Raw genomic sequence first — 17,497 nt, 5'->3', positions numbered from 1 at the left:
GCGCTGTTAGTACAAATAGTACAATGTTAATTTTATTAAAACGATTGCTGGTAACATGCTGGTGACTCGTTAAAAATAACGATTGTAGTACAATTACATTATATAAATGCGCAAAGATTACTTGCGACTTTTATAACTAAGCTACTTTCTGCTAATGTTAAATAAATATAATAATTAAGAACATATCATTTTAAATCTGATGACTGATGATAAATGGAGCACTTATAAAATATATTTTCAAATTATAATTTTACATATTTATGAAATATAAAGTAAACAGGAAGAGGTATTTTTTACAAATAAATTTCGAAAAATTAAATTTGACACAAAATATTGTTTGAACTGTTTTTACCTTCTTCAAAAAAGAGTAGATTCCTCATTTAGGTACAGAAACTTCAAAAATTTTAATGATTCATTCAATGAGGTAATCTTGGTGATCTTGGTGGATGGAATTAAATCTAATATATTTGACAGAAAGGTTTATAAGTATAATAATTGTATATGCTCTTTGTTTTTTTCTAAATAACACATAGTTGTTAAAAGTGTATTATAGCCAAAGTTACAAATATTGAGTCACATTAATCATATTTTATTGATCATTAAATTAGTAAAGGTAACTTTTGTTATTCAGCGAAACAACCCATTTTTTAAAAGTAACTTTAGCTATTATTTGCAATGTCTCGTAGTCTCTTTTGTAATAAATCATGATTTAATCGATGCTTACATAAAAATTGACCATTAAAGAATAGCACTGGTATATCATATCTATATAATCTTAGCCACCTTAGATTTTCTTTTTGAGTTATATCGACTTTTTGAATTATAAGCTTATTTTTATATGGTTCTAACTCTTCCATTGCTATGTCACATAATTGACATGGGTCTTTTGTGTAGAATGTCAAAATGGGTGGGCCTTCAACACCATCATCTCTGAAAAATTACAAAATCTGAGGAAATGTTAAAAATGATACTATATTAAACATTTTATTACAGTATTTTTATTAAAATATTCTGCTTTTATATATATTTAAACAATCTAATAAAAAATTACAATATATTTTTTGAAATGTGATATAAACAATTGCTTAAAGCTACCTTAATAATAAATATGAAATTCACTTATGAATAATTGTAGCAAATTAAGAAGGCACTAACAGATACTTTTTACAAATGATTAATCTTTTAATCTTTCGAAAATTGTTTTCACTACAATTTAGTGTCACACTGTAAACATTGGTATGATATCCAGAAACTTACAGTTTTTCAATCATTATAGAAGAAGCCCCACCACCTCCATTACAGATGGATGCAACACCCTTTTCTCCCTTCTTTAAGGCGTGACATAAGTGCACAATTATGCGTGCACCAGACATACCAATAGGATGGCCAAGACTTACTGCACCACCATGGACATTAACCTTGGCAGGGTCAAGGTCTAAGAGTTTTAGATTTGCGACAGCTACCACACTAAAAGCTTCATTGATTTCCCAAAGAGCTACATCTTCCTTTTTAACTCCAGTCTTTTTCAACAAATTGGGAATAGCAACTGCTGGTGCAATTGGGAAATCTATTGGATCACACTCTCCATCAGCATAACCAACAACACGAGCCAATGGTTTAACATTCAGTCTCTGAGCTGCTTCAGCTGTCATTAGTACCAGTGCTGCTGCTCCATCATTTAAAGTGGAAGCATTACCAGCTGTAACTGTGCCATTCTCTTTTTGAAATACAGTTGCCAATTTACTGAACTTTTCAAAATTAACTTTTTTGTATTCCTCATCTTCTGAAAATATAACTGGAGGAGCACCTCTCTTCTGTGGCACTGGCACTGAAACTAATTCATCAGCAAATGTTTTAGCTTCATATGATGCTGCACTTTTCTTATAGCTAGACATGGCATAATCATCTTGTTGTTGTCTGGAGATTTCTAGTTTCTTTGCTGTATTCTCAGCACAATTTCCCATATGAAATTTGTTATACACATCAGTTAACCCATCAAATACTATACCATCTACTAATTGCATTCCACCATAAGCAGTTTCACCTCTTTTCAAATAGTAGGGCACATTTGACATGGATTCCATTCCTCCGGCAAGCATTACATCTTGGGTACCAGTTTGGAGGCCTTGAACTGCTAACATCACGGACTTCATTCCTGACGAGCAAACTTTATTTACCGTGGTACATATGGTGCTTTTTGGGAGACCAGCAAAAATCACGGCTTGTCTGGCAGGGGCTTGCCCAAGATACCCTGAACAAACATTGCCCATGTATACCTAAAAAAACAATAGAATAAAGCTTTGACCATAACAATTTTTTTTCTTAATTATTATTATGCAAATATATATAACTCGTAAAATACTTTCTCAGTGTTACCTAAAAAAACGACTGATTCTTATCTATAATAGATAATATATCTTATTTACCTGATATTTCCTTATAAGATTATTTTAAATAGTTAAAAATTCTAATTTACTATAAGTAATAAATTATTAACTAGGTACGCATATTCTACATCATCAGATATAACTGTAAAATAGAAAGTAGGCAAACATTAACTAACCTCTTTAACTTCTTCATTTGGAATGCCGGCTCTTTCAATGGCTGCTTTAACTGCGACGGCTCCTAATTCTGTTGCTGACACACTAGCTAGACTTCCTCTAAATGAGCCAATAGGTGTTCTGACTGCTGATGCAATAACGACTTCATTGAGAGAAACTTTGGTGGAGTACGCTGCCATAGTTCTTGATAACTATTTGCAATAAAACACAAAATACTAAAAAAAAATTTGAAATTGATAACTGTTATAGTATTTTTTATTTTTATGTTTTCACCTAAAACTGTTCTGAACCTTATACTTTACACTACGACAGCCTTAATGCGACTGACTCTCAGCTGTGGCCTTCGGTTATAAAAAATCGAAAAATACTTCGTCTTGACGTATTGAAGACTTTAAATGAATACGTACCATACTCCCAGGAAGCATTTTTATGCTAATTAATCTAGTTCCTTTCAGAAAAATCATGATTTATTCTATTCACGTGAAATGATAAATGATACTTATCGGAATGAAAACTCGCAACAAAAGACCACAAATCTACTAGTTATCAAATAATTAAAAAAATATTTATTCAAAGTTATCTTAGTTGTATGCTATATAAAAATAAGTCTTTTGTCATATGCACAAAGATCAAAATTTGATTCACTAAACTATACAAAAGTAATCTTTGACCCTGCGATGTAAGATCGAGTTTATAAGGACATGTTCACACTTTGATGTAGGTAATATAATATTTAATTCTGTTAAAAAAAGGTACATATACGTATTGGATTAAAAAATGAGTAAATTATTGTAAAGTACTTTCATTACCCTAATATGGAATTAATGATGTTCATCCTCTATTAAAAACAAAGAATCGCCTAGAACCCAAGCTAGAAGACTTGAATTGTTTCTCCATTAATTGTAAGTTAGAATTATCATTTTTTAGAATGTTGGTGTTGATTGTATTAAATATTTAAATTCTGTTAAAAATCAATTGATTTCGGTATATTAATGTCACATACGTCAGCGTCACTGATTGAACGTTAAAGCGCTATACAACATAAACACTGCTTAACATGTATCATATTTCTGTATGATTGTCCGCGTATTAGAACATAGTTACGGAATATATATATATATACGTATTTTTTTTTGTTTATATCTTAGCAGAGGAAAGCTGCTTTACGCCATGGCGTAACACTGATGCTATTCCAAAATTGCAATTACTGTACTGTAGATAAATTTGTTAATAATTATGGACCGCGTTTATAGATTCTAGCCATATCTGCAGAGATATCTAAAGATATAAACCAAAGTAATAAATACGTAAAATTACACAACGGATTTTGATGCGGTTGCGGCGTTTTAATAGATAGATTGATACAAGAGGAAGGCTTATATTATGTTTAAGACATGCACAATATAATAGAGAAACACTGATCATTTTAGATGTTTCTAAAGTGATATCGTAAATAAACACATTATTTGCGTTTACATTGCGAACGCTGGCTGAACCCTATGAGATAGATCAAAATAATGTACTACAGTATTGTACACCTTAAAAAATTTTTCCAAAAATTCCGCCATGGTATGTCTATCTCTTAGGGATAACCAACATAAGGATTTTTTATCCTTTACTTTTTACGAGAAATAAAGGCTTATGTTCGAAGCGATTTTAAGCAATACAGCATGAATCCTTATCCAATAAAGAACGTTAAATACATTGTGCATTTAATATAAATCAATATGGCATTTAATTTAAATGAATATTTTCGAAGATAGATATAGATTTAAAACGCAGGGACATAGCGGTTTGTATTGTCTAATGACTGAAAAATTGTAAACGTTGTAAGACTTTCTGTAGTGTATTTAGTATCAGTATTGCACCCGTGCGAAGTCAGATCGGGTCGCTAGTATATATATACTTTGTAAACTAAATATTACTACTTTGAGTGAATTGCGGAGAATCATTTACATTTGATTTGACCTTTGGTTACTAATTTAATACTGTTTCGTATTTTGTCGATTAATTCATAAACAAATACTTGGAACTTAAGTTTGTGATTTAAAAATATATTTTATTTTTAATGAACGATTTGTTCTAATGAAAGTATATATATAAATAAAATAAAGAAATGCCACTCCCAACATTTTTTAATATAATTTAATTTGAACATCAGTACCCTCTTATCGTGTCAACTATCCGTCCGAATTAATTTTAAAATCGATATAAGATAAATTGTTCTGAATAGCATTTATTTTCATATATTGATGTAATTTATGAAATTTTACCTAATGATACAGACTACCTATAGATACAATGTAAATTTGTTTCTATAAAAATATACTTAATATGTTATAGTTATTTAATTGCAATAACAGACAAATAAAATTACTAAAATATTTATTTATTTTACTTTTGTTTCCGCACTTTGCCTAAATTTATTTAATTTCAAAGTCGAATCGATTGTATTTTGTTCGAATAATCGTTCGAATGCTATTTTGGTAATTAGGTATGAACCAACCTAACGTCATAATGGACACACCTAATGTCATAATGTGAGTTTCACACTAATCACACTTCACAAGTTCACAGTCTAACACGAACTGTCATTTATATGAGTAACCAAGTTACATATTTGTTGTAATCATACTTTTATGTACTAAATTAAGTATTAAATAGCAAAAATAAAAGTAAGTTAATGATTTATTTCGCAAACAATATTATTAGTATTTAAAATGACTTTCATACCAAACTAAAAACTTTCTGCAGAATTATTGTGTCCTGTGTTCACAAGGTAAACTTAATGATGGCTTATGGTAGCAACAAACGAATAATTTGGTAAGTAATATTAGATTTCACATTAATGTAGTAAAACGAATGACATTAAACTTTATATAGTTGATATTGTTTGAGAAATTTCCCTACATAATATCAAAGATAAGATAATGTGTGTCAATCTTTATTAGATGCAGTACTTATTTATTGTGTTTTATTATTATGAAATGATGTTATAAGTGTTTTGTTAAATATGACGTCTAATACATATTTAGTTAAATAATTATTATGTGAAGTGTTTGTTTGAAGTCAAGTCTTGAATAATATTACTTACTAGATGAAATATATTTATCTTAAAAATAATAAATGTTTTTTTTTTACAATATATATGTTAATATTTAACAAATTGTAATGTATTCAATAAGATTAAAGCAATTTGTAAGAGCTAAACCTACATAATTTAATAATATTTTATATTATAATTAATAGGTGGTTTGCTAATTGAATTGAAAAAAGCTACTACATAATTAGTATATCAATCTATTCTTTGCTAAGTAAAACATCATTAATAAATAAAATGATAATTTTTATTAAGCATTGTAAATGGTATTTCAAAATAGCCTAACATATATTTTAATACAGCCTAATAAACCCATATTTGTTGCAATGTCTAACCTCAGAGAAGTTAATCTGTTTATGATACCTTATTTCCCATACAGCTGGTATGTTTGAATTGTATCAATAAAGATTGAATATAGTACATTAATAAAGTTTTTATTTTATTGAAAGTGGTAGTTATATATAATAGTTATTTAAAAAATACTATTTGAATGTTACGGAATAGTTACTTTTATCGTGAAGTAAATTAATAAATTTACTGTTGTAAATTAATTTAGTAACTTATCATTTTAATATTGCTATGATTAATTTGTTTTTGCTTAATATTAACTGCAAGTAAAGATAAGCATTAGAAAACAAATAAGAAAACAAAGATATGTTGGCAGGAAATAAGATATACAGATTCTTTTATGATTGCGCTAATTCTTCATAAATTTTATTGAAACAGTGTCAATAAAGAGGTTGATTATTCTTGCTTGCAAAGAAAGATAGTAGAGTAGGTTACACATTAAGATTTTATCTTTGTGACTAGCAAATATTGTGAACCTAGCATGATTCATACAATTTGCAGGCATTACATACCGAGTTGGCATTATGGTGCTAAAATTTAACCATATTTCATAGGTGTTTTTCAATAATTAGAATCATTAGTTCTGTGTCTTATTTGCTTGTAAATTTCAACCAGAGTACATGCATTGTTGACAATGTATAATCTGTGGAAAATTATGTCTCCTAAATATTGTATGTTATAATTTTTAGCCTGCATTATTTTTATTTTTTTTAACAGTTTAGTGATCATTATTTGTTCTAGGGTTTACTCCAAGCCGTGCTGGTTATGACTTAGGCCATGCAATAAAAATGGATGTTGTTAACATGGACGAAGGTCGATATGAACAGAGGGAGAGTCTGCCAGGAAGTAGTGCTGAAAGTGATGCCTCGAGCAGTCTCTTTGAAAGTAATGACAGTAGTGAACAAACAAGCGATATTGAAAGGGCATCTGATGATGAAGAAGATTTGAAAGAAGATATACAAAAAAATATAGCTAATTATTATAAGTCTGATTCAAATTGTACATCACATAATTTTAATGACATCACAAATGATGAAGAGTTTCAAGCAACAGCTCTTTGTCAGTTTATGGATATATTAAATGACTTAGATGAAGTACTTGATAAGTCACTGTTGGCTTGCTTAGATGATGGTACAAAATCTCTGGATAGTGATGATGATGATCTCATTTGTGAAATAAAAAATGGTATTAACACTACTGAAATTAGGTCTGACCATTCAGATTCCCAAAGTTCAGTAGATGACACCACTCAAGTGGTAATGTACCATGCTAATGCTCAAACTTCAGCACCCTCAATGGAAGAATTAGAAATATTGCAAAGTAATATATCACCAAAACCAAATTTAATACGTTCAAAGAGTTACTCGGAACTTCCAAGAGGTAGCAGGCAAATTTCGGCATTGTCTTTAGAGAGAGCTGGTACAATTAGTGACTGTTTACGAAATTCGATGAGGAGATTAGATCCTATTGTATTGCCAGCAATTCCCACACAAGAAACATCCTGTGAACCTCTTACTTTACCAGTTATATTGTTTCTTGAGCATCATGTTAATATGCGACCTACTAGTGCACCTATACAGCTCCAAGTAACAGCCGCTAATCTAAGCAGTGATGGATCGTCAGGGCCACTTATAGTGGGTCGTCGGACATTGTTGATGAATAGAGCGTTATCTTTACCTTCAGCTGGTGATAGTGATGCTACGGCCGTAGACTGGACAGATCGGAATACAAATAGAAATGTAGGAAGAAGCGTAAGTGCCTCCAGTTCTTCGAGTGAATCATTGATTCGTCTAGCACATATAAATCCAAGTGAAAATAATGCTTCGGAAGACAGGTAACGATTATCATATCCTTTAAATGAGACCTGATTTTTTTAATGTAAATTTCAATTGATTGTATTCGTTGCAGAAATGAAGAGACTGATTTACCCCCTTTTGGCGTTTGGCCACACAGAATGAGTGCAATGTTAGCATGCCTCAGTTGTACCGTAGGAATATTCAACATCTCTAGATTTGCCATACTAAGCGTACATTTTGGAGGTGAGTAAAACTATAGCAAAAATGAGTTTATAGTAATGTTTATTTGTTATTTTTATATCTTCAATAAAAAATACTCTTAATTTATTATTTGACAATTTTTTTTCCATCTTTCAGCTAGTTTTATAGTTCAGTTCTTCATTCTATCTCTTCTGGTTGGAATACCGCTTTTTACTCTACATTTATGTTTGGGGCAAGTGCTCGGATCTGGACCTGTGGATATGTGGCGAATCTCGCCGATATTCCAAGGTGTCGGCATAACATTGTTGTTAATACAAGCCGTGATTGGTATTTACAGTATAATCGGCCTATCGTGGATATTCGTGTATTTCAGAGATTCGTTTATAACGTCTGACGACAGATACAAGTGGGCACTGCCGCATGAGTTTAATTTCGATGGTGAGTTTGTCAGGAAACTGAATGAATTTAGTCTCAAAATAAGTAATGACGTAAAATTATCTTTTGAAAAAGAATCAATTTACATAATATAAAAATTGGTCGTTGGTATAAATTGAATTAAAATTATCTTTGACAGATGAAAACTGTTCCTTTCCACACTCTTTATCATCTGCTAGCCGTAGCCTAAGTTACTCCTTACTAATTTCATGACACACAGTCCATTAGTATTTTTTACTTTTCCATATAACACATACCTAACACTCGGACAATATGATATTTACCCCTTTCTTTTACGATATGTATATCCATACTCTATACCACGATAAGCTTTCATTTCAGTTTATCTTTGGAACTAATTCCAAATTACTTAAAAACCCTTTGCATAGTTTATCCATTGTAGTCATTTCATACATTAATCTCTATGTAAATCATGCGCTATTCACTTAAGTGACACGAAAATAACATCTGCACGATAACAATCGAGTTTCTCGTAGAGTAAATATTAGAATGGTAAAGTGCAAACAAAATAAGTACCGTGTAATTCATTTATCTATAATATAAAACAGTAATTACAAATAATACTTGCTAACTTTGTTAAATGAATCGTTTCTTGTATATAATAACAACAGTATACATTGTATGTATTGTATTGAATGTGTATTCTTTAGTCCATATTTGCATTAATTATATATTTATTTAATTAAAAAATTTCAGATGTTATTCAAAAAAATACTACAATTAAAATACAAGAGACACTGCCGCAATATTTTCACGGAGAGGTGCTTCAACGTAACTTAAGTACAAACGGCTTTGGCTCAATAAAGTTTCAAGTGGCGTTCAACTTAGCCGTAGTTTGGATGATTGTCTTCGTCTCACTCAACAAAGGATTGAGGTCATACGGCAAGGTAATATTCAAACGCTAATTATACAGTTCCGCCTTCTCTGATGAATTTCGTGTGCAAATTGAATGGTGACCTTTAAGAGCGGAAACTATTATATCCGAAGTCTGAGCTTTTTTTTCTCTCTCGAAGTTAGATTAGTTTTAATGCTATTATGTAAAGTTTGATCGTTATTTCACTACAAAGACTGGGTTTTTTCATTTCCTTCTAAATATTTACACATTTGATTATAAATGGTTTGAGGGGATTATAAGGGTTTTCCCACTTCTTATATCTATGTAAAATAGTTCATTTATTTTCTTGGTAAATACACTTGGTACAAATTTTCATCCGAAACAAGCGGTTATCCCAAATGTTGTCCATGGACATGAACAATACGATTTATTATGAAAATAAATCACAAGATCCGATAATACCCTACTGGGCAATCTGAACTCGTAAAAAATATTACTTACTAGCAACAGTATACTGTAAATGTGTACTACCTTTGTTCCTGAAGTGGTCCAGGTCCTCAGGGAGTTTTGGGAACTTGGTAGAAATGTAGCTGCAGGAGATCCACTGGAAACAGCTAAATTTCGAAAGTGGTCTATGTGAAAAAAGTCTAGGAACCTCTGGTGTACTTTATTGATTTTTAATATTAGACTTACTCAATCGAATATTAGGGCAATGTTCGGAAAAAAATTTAACGAACAATCGCTATGTCCGGCATCTTTAACGCGATAAATATAGAATATAAAACGAATATTCGACCTAATGGAAAATGTTTTTTATATTATTATTTTATAAGCATTAAGGAAGGTGGTATCGTAATCGTAATTTATATAATCGGTTGCCTTCACGCTTGTTATGTAGTTTTATATTATTTGTTACAACACAAAGTAAAATTTCACAGGTGTAAAATTCTTAAAACAATTTTTTCGACTTAAATTATTTTTTGGTATATAAGCTAAATATTTATGTATTTAAAATTTATTATTAGCTTTATTCTGAAATCACGATTTTTTTTTTAATAAATTTTTAGTCTATATATTTTATTTTCATAACTGGTAACATTCACCTAAAACAAATTGCGGGTAATATTTTATTTCTGAGTAAATAGTATTTTAAAGTTTCATATAATGTGTTGTTTTTTCAGGTTATCTACATGCTCATATTCCTGCCTATCTGTGGTACTTTAGTACTCTGTACAAAACTTTTGACACTTATACCATATGATTCAGTAACAAACATTTTCTCTGAGACCGAGTGGAGTGAATTTTTTATCAATAGCAATGTAAGTATATTTGTATATGTTCATTGAAAATAAATTAGTATATAATCATCATTTAAAAGCACAGAAAATACTACATAGATTATATATAAAAAATATGTAATTTTCCAGAGCTGGGCAGCCGCAGCTCAAGAGACATTTCTCACATGGGGTCTTCTGGGCCCTTGCATAATGCAGCTAACATCACATAAAGATCCGAAAAATAAAACGAACATAATGCTGCAGAAAGAAAGCGGCTGTATAGTGGCTTTTACATTTGCAGTGTTATTACTCGGCTCCTTCTTAGCCAATACATGCGTGCAGATTCTGAAGAATTATGGCTACATTTTTATACCAAGCAGCTTTGGTATGTTATGTATTTTATTTTGTGAATAATTAAATCTGGTAACATTGTAAAGTGAATTATCAATTAGTGCTACAATAAATAAATCAAAATATTCGTTATTCTAGTAAGCTCACTTTTGATTGTCATGTGAATTAAGTGTTAAGTTACCACCAGGAAAGTAGATTCTACCTTAAAGAACTGGCAAGAAACTCAGTAGTTACTCTTTTCCACCATTTTTATTACAGAGTATGTCAATGAAGTGTAATTAAATTTATAAAAAACCTACCTAGAAATCAACTAATAATAAGTCGATACTTTTTTTATCAGTAATATGTTCTTGTATCAAGTAATTATGCCTTATTTTTGACAATAAAATTATGAATGTTTTTTGACAATAAAATGTTCTTTGTATTTTCAGAAACAATAAAGTCGTCACAATTTCTTTGGCCAGCTTCAGAGCCGTTACCTGGCAACACAGTGTCGACTCCGGTTCGATACATGGGTCATTACGGCAGTTTAGTCGGTCTGACAGTGTGGAGAACTGGTAATCCTGCAAGGGTGCTAAGTGGCTGGCAACCCTTACAACTTGCTACGCAAATAGTGCCCGCTACTTTAGCCGTTTTGCCTGCTAATGTTGTAAGCTAGAATTTTTTTTTCAATTATTTTTACTCAATTATATTATCATTATTATTCTGAAGTTGATTTATTCAAGATTTTTTTTATGGAAACGTATATACGGATGAAACAAAAATATTTTTTTTCAGCTATCGCCGGCGTGGGCAGTGATATTCTACTTCATCCTGATAATGTTCGGCATCGCGCAGCAGCTGGCGATCTGGCACTGCGTGGTGACGGGCGTCATGGCCATCAACGCGCGCGCGTTGCGCGTGTGGGAGACCACCATCACGTTCTTCAGCTGCGTGGTTGGGCTCGCCGTGGGGCTGCTCCTGTCTACTGATGTATGGCTTTTTAGTATCGCATGTTTCAAGAATTCGCTTTGCTAGCGGGGACCGCCGCTGTGCGGCTCAGCTCAAAAGAAAATATTTCTTTGATTTTATCTCAATATCTTTTCTTTTATGTTTAATAATTACAATCCTAATTCAGAGCATGTATATGATACTTCGTTTAATGAAACAACTAGAAAAACTACCAGTGGGCCAATGGACGCTTCTAGACAGGTCAATCGTGTCGGGTCAGCGGGGCGAGCGAGGGATGGTAGCGCACCGATTTTATCTCGCCTGGGACATGACGGTCATGGTTGTAAAATTTAAATTTACGAGACGAGCTCACTGTCTTGTTTAGTTGTGATTTAACTATTTTTGTATCATTATTTTTAACAAAAAATATTTCTGGTACCGGTTGGACGGATTACCAATAAACAAATTCGGAACGAACCAAGTATAAAATATAATAAATAAATCTGATAACCCTGCGACACTGGCGAAAAGAAGCATTGCGCGAGACCGCAAAGGCGATGGTCCACCCCTTGCGCTGCGATCCAGTGGTCAACGTGCCGACCCCGTTCCAGGCGGGCATCCGCGTGGTGCACTTCGTGGACTACACGTGGGCGGGCGCGTGGTGGCAGGGCGCGGCGCAGGTGTCGCTGGCGGTGGGCGTGTTCGTGGTGCGCGGGCGGCCCTACGCGCCCGACGTGGTGGTGGCGGCGCTGTTCGGCGCGGGCGCGCGCGCCTCTGCCGCGCTGGCCGCGCTGCTCAGCTTCACGTGGACCGTGGTGCTGCCCGTGCTGCTCTGCGTGAGTATAGACCGCCATGCACGTCCTCTCTGTATTATTTATTGTATACATTTTGTTATTTCGAATTATGATTACGAGTATTAAGAGCCAATTTTTTTTTTAAATAATGTTGATTTTTTGTTCGTTTCAGGCTCTATGTGTGATGGATTTCCGCGTCGGCCAACAGCGCCAGTTGTATAGTTGGAGGAAGCCCATAGGGTGCATATATTTTGTAACATTAACTAATTTTGATGTATGAAAGACTAACTCATTAATGGGGTGATTAAGTTTTATTATCCATCATGGAGTTGAGTTAACCCAGTGTTTAAAACATTTTAATTTTAACCGAAAATTAAGGTCAAACCAAAAGTAGTGTCACTGATATATTCTGTTCTTAACTATATATCTCTTAATTAATGGTGAAGGTATACACCATTGGGAATGGTGTTGCGAAATCTACCATATCCACATGTGCATTGCAAGCAAGCAAGCAAGCTTTTTTCATGTCAAAAGTAGGCGGACTGGGCATATAGGCCACCTGATGGTAAGTGGCCACCACCACTAATATGTAATATCTATGACTTTGGCGCTGTAAATAATAACCATTATTTACAACACGCCAACCTTGAGAGCTGAGATGTTATGTCTCTTGTACCCTTCAAACCGGAGTACAATAAAACTAAGTATTGTTATTTTACAGTAGAAATTAGCGGGTCGCACCTCCCAACTAAAAAGTATTGAAACAAAATCTGTTTAAATCGAAACAAGGTCTTTGCCTACATAATTATAAACATAAACATATCACAGGTCTTTTCCTAGTAGTGGTATATTTACAGGCTATTATTTGACTCTTTTTATTACTCAGATCATCATTTCTATCATTTTATATGTGCTGATTGAGAAAAACACTTAATTATTATAATATAATAACTTGTAAGTTATTACTGTAAATATGTTTTCATAACATATCTGTGGCACAGATACTTCCCGATATGGGCGAGACAAGTGGCGGTGTTTATGCAACAGGGCGCCTTGTTGCTGGTGCCGCTGGTCGCGTTCGTTCAGACCTGGCGCTATATAACCAAAGGTCCGCCGGATATACTCGAGGTGAGATGTTTTTTAAACATTAAATAAATATATATTATTTCAAATAATTGTATTGCGGTCGCGATGTAAACTGTTTAAACTGTTGGTGCTGCTAGGATTACGCATCGAACGATCGTTTGGATGACTCGGTAAGATCAAAGTTAAATACTTAATTTGTCACTTGATCGTTTTATGTATTCATTCAACATATGTTTTTTTTTTCTATTCCTGAAGTATTTTTTTATATAAATCAGGCCTGGCTACATTGGCCACCCGATGGTAAGTGATCACCACCGCCCACAGACGTTGGCGGCATAAGAAAAATTAATACGATTCCCTAAATCGCCAAAGCGCCAGCAATCTTTGAAACTGAGATGTCATGGGCCCGTAGAACTCCAGCTCACCTACCCTTCAAACCGGAACACAACAGTACAAAGTATAAAAAGTTGACAGCATCGAAGGTTTTATAGTGTAGCGTTGTCTGTCCCCAGCGCGTGCAGAACCTGTACCGGCCGCGCATGGAGGGCGCGCCGTCGCCGCCGCGCTCGCCGCCGCCCGCGCCGCGCGCGCCCGACCCGCCGCCCAAGTACACGCCGCCGCCCTCCTACTCCACCGCCACGGGCGCGCGCCTGCTGTCCACGCTGCGCCGCAGCTTCCGCACGCTCCGCAGGTGAGCTCCGACACGGCTGCTCTGGAGGAGCCGGACGGTAGCTATGGTGTCCATCGGCGGTGGTGGGCACTTTCCATCGAGCGAGCTTTCTGCTCGTTTGCCACCTATCTTGGAAAAAAAAAGATACAGAACGAAAGGAAACTTAAAATAAAGAGAGGACCTAAAATGTAACCTTGTGAAACGCCTATTCGGAGAGCAGGCTCGGAAAACTCAATCCCATTCATTGACTTAGTTATGAAAGAGAAATTAGTGCAAGAACTTTATTTTTAACGCCCTAAAGCGTATATAAAAGCGTTTTGTGTGCAACAGAATCGAATTCTTTAGCAAGATCACCGGATAAACTAATATCATTTTGTGATTTATTAATACATTTTAAATATGCTTAAGTATTACTTTACTCGCGTCAGTCGTGGAGCGACACATTAATAAACGATAATGCTCTCTAAATTTTATGAGACTGCAAAGAAAAATTATTATCATTCGTAAAACGAATTACCTACATATAGAAAAACCTCAGCGTACACATTTAATTTTTGTTTTGTGAAGAATTGTAGTCCTTGCTACATTATGAATTCCTATTAAATTTCAGAATAACCTCAAACCGCGCTGACACTGAAGACGTATCTCAGATTCCAATCACGCTAAGTGAAAGCGTCGATCGACAGCCTCAACCGCAGCCTCCACAATACGACTTTACACCGACAATCACCCTTACCGACGAAACAGATGGAAATCGCCCAACGCACTCAAACAGACCAACCACTTCCCGTCATTCCCTCACGCTGACTCGCGATTATTTGCGCAGATCATTCGTCAGGAAGAGCGATTCGGCTAAGAGTATCCGATCTAGTTTACGTCGGAGTTTCAAGTACGGGGGACCGTTGACGACCAGCCACGAGCAGTTGGTGAGAGACGTCGAACCAATATCCAATACCGTGGCAATGTCCGCGATGTTAGGAGACGATATTACCCACACCCGAAGTCTCGGCTCAGTTATTTGATTTGAACTAAATCGCCTACATAATATAGGACAACAAATTTAATACTAACGATAATTTTACAGTTAAACTTTTATTGAATAATAATTTTAGTGATATTTTTGTAACGCAACGAAATCAGTTGTATTTTATAAAGATGTTTAAAAATTCGTTTTATCGATAGATTTGTTAGATTACTGTTTTTACAGTTTAGGTAGTACGAATTTTGTTTAAGATCGGAAACGTAACAAAAGTGATTATAATCTCATGAGGCATGTGTAGTTATAGGTATTTTAAATTAAATTGTTTTAAAATCTTAATTTTAATTCGACTTGAGTTGAAAAATGAATTCGGATTTAATGTTCAACATGTTACAGTACATCACTATTAAAAGAGTATTTTTGTGTATAAAAATTCCAAACAAAGTAATTAAGAAATGTCATAACGAATATTGTTCAATGGTTCCCAAACCTTAGTTTTAAAACCACAAAGTTAATTATTGATATACGAATAATAATTATTAACACAGTATTGATTGAGAGAATCTCACAATGTTTTACAATGAGCGATGGATGTTGTACAATTAATAGGTACTTAATAATATGAGAGCTTAAAAAATAAAAAGTGCTACTAAATTAAAACGGCATTTTTATACAATAAATTTTGTAATGTAGCAATGGTACAATGTAGATTAGGTTCATTGTATCGTTAAAGTATGTTAATGCATTTTTATATAAATAATGTTATATTTGAACGTGGTATTGATTATGTTGTGTGGAAGCGTTTTAAGGGAACAGTTGCAATATGGAAACAAAATTAAATCATAATACAATAATTTTCATGAACTTATAATATACAAAATAGTAACGTCGATATTTTTCGATATAATTAACTATGTTGCAACGTTTTTTTATATATTTTAAGGAAATATCAAAATAATTAAGTATGTACTTAGTACGTTTTTACAAAGAATAGTTGTGAGTAATTGAATTAGTATTTTTTTAATTTTATTTTTCTATTTTTTATTCATCACAGCAGATTTGATACGCTGTCTTTAGGATATCAACCTGGAAGAAGATAAAATATGTTTCACGAATGCGTATTTATTGTTCCGAATGTATTCACAACTTAATAAAAAATCTTAATTGTACAAAGTAATAGTTATAGTTATAAACGATACAGTTATTGAATTATTAATATAACAAAATTATATCAAATACTTCATATAATTTCCGTTTTTATAAGTTTGCGATGTATGAATTAGTTATGAAATTGTTTTTTTTATTATGTTAAACTATATTTTAAATGTAAATAACTAACATTTAAGCATTAATGTTGTGGACACTATAGAATTCCCTGTAGTGTCAGAAATTAGGAGATCAAGTAATGAATGTTTTCTTGTCACATCACATAGAAACTAGAACTGCCAGCTTAGTCAAAATGATATTAATTAAGTTATTATTTTAATGACTCTATTTTGGAAAACGTTTTTTTAATAATATAAAAATAATAAAAGAGTACTTTAAATAATTAAGCTTACCAAGTATATCACCACACAATCCAAAGTTAAGCTTATATTTTTAATTTAGTTCCTTTCTTGCATTTACAATAGTTGATGTAACCTTTAATAATTTTAGTTCTAGTCATATCACGGCTTCCACAAATTTATCGCATCCTTACATCACACTTTTTAAAGATAGCGCACATTTTATTATGACATTGGAGTTTCTTTTTTTTAATGTATTTTATTTCTACATTCCACGAATAATTTCAACATTTAATACATAGTTAATAAACGTTTCTTTTACAAAATTGTTGTTTAATTTTAACAGTTATTTTATCTATTCCTTAAAAATAAATCCCTTTTTTAATTAGGTTTTTTCAAATATATGCACGTATACATGCCTTAAATTTGTTTAATAAAAACTGCATATAAATTGAATCGGCGCGATTATTATTATTAAATTATATAATAATATACACTAGTACAACAGTCAACATAACAACGCTTGCATAATTTCTGGAGGCGATTTAATTGCCTTAGTGAAATTTTATCAGTTTCGTATGCTTTTCCTCATCGATGCAGACGTCTAT

General features: G+C 32.9%; 2 protein-coding genes across 7 annotated transcripts; one reads left to right on the top strand and one right to left on the bottom strand.

The window, feature by feature from the left end:
* Positions 1 to 637: 637 nt before the first annotated feature.
* On the bottom strand, positions 638 to 5,319 carry LOC113400912 (acetyl-CoA acetyltransferase, mitochondrial). 3 transcript variants are annotated; one of them, XM_026640600.2, is made up of 4 exons: positions 5,295 to 5,319; positions 2,564 to 2,752; positions 1,258 to 2,276; positions 638 to 930 (listed from the first exon to the last, which is right to left on the bottom strand). In XM_026640600.2, exons 2-4 carry the CDS (start codon positions 2,738 to 2,740, stop codon positions 660 to 662), a joined length of 1,467 nt encoding a protein of 488 aa, XP_026496385.1. In that variant the 5' UTR covers positions 2,741 to 2,752; positions 5,295 to 5,319; the 3' UTR covers positions 638 to 659. The 3 variants fall into 3 exon arrangements, with proteins under 3 accessions (XP_026496385.1, XP_026496384.2, XP_026496386.2); XM_026640599.2 differs by lacking the exon at positions 5,295 to 5,319 and adding an exon at positions 2,969 to 3,259 and having other exon boundaries at positions 639 to 930; XM_026640601.2 differs by lacking the exons at positions 638 to 930; positions 5,295 to 5,319 and adding an exon at positions 2,969 to 3,258 and having other exon boundaries at positions 1,194 to 2,276.
* LOC113400910 (sodium-dependent transporter bedraggled) lies at positions 5,132 to 17,209 on the top strand. Of its 4 annotated transcripts, XM_026640596.2 has the most exons (16): positions 5,132 to 5,236; positions 5,316 to 5,384; positions 6,751 to 7,843; positions 7,918 to 8,048; positions 8,163 to 8,444; positions 9,159 to 9,349; positions 10,479 to 10,616; positions 10,725 to 10,959; positions 11,357 to 11,574; positions 11,703 to 11,897; positions 12,467 to 12,691; positions 12,822 to 12,889; positions 13,651 to 13,777; positions 13,873 to 13,905; positions 14,248 to 14,426; positions 15,016 to 17,209. In XM_026640596.2, exons 3-16 carry the CDS (start codon positions 6,798 to 6,800, stop codon positions 15,425 to 15,427), a joined length of 3,480 nt encoding a protein of 1,159 aa, XP_026496381.2. In that variant the 5' UTR covers positions 5,132 to 5,236; positions 5,316 to 5,384; positions 6,751 to 6,797; the 3' UTR covers positions 15,428 to 17,209. The 4 variants fall into 4 exon arrangements, with proteins under 4 accessions (XP_026496381.2, XP_064072371.1, XP_026496379.2 ...); XM_064216301.1 differs by lacking the exon at positions 5,316 to 5,384; XM_026640594.2 differs by lacking the exons at positions 5,132 to 5,236; positions 5,316 to 5,384 and adding an exon at positions 6,519 to 6,680.
* Positions 17,210 to 17,497: the final 288 nt, after the last annotated feature.

The sequence above is a fragment of the Vanessa tameamea genome, chromosome 11 (assembly GCF_037043105.1).
Source record: "Vanessa tameamea isolate UH-Manoa-2023 chromosome 11, ilVanTame1 primary haplotype, whole genome shotgun sequence".
NCBI classification, from domain to species: Eukaryota; Metazoa; Arthropoda; class Insecta; order Lepidoptera; family Nymphalidae; genus Vanessa; species Vanessa tameamea.
Note: the sequence above shows the minus strand (reverse complement) of the source record. Positions and strands in the feature narration are given on the sequence as shown.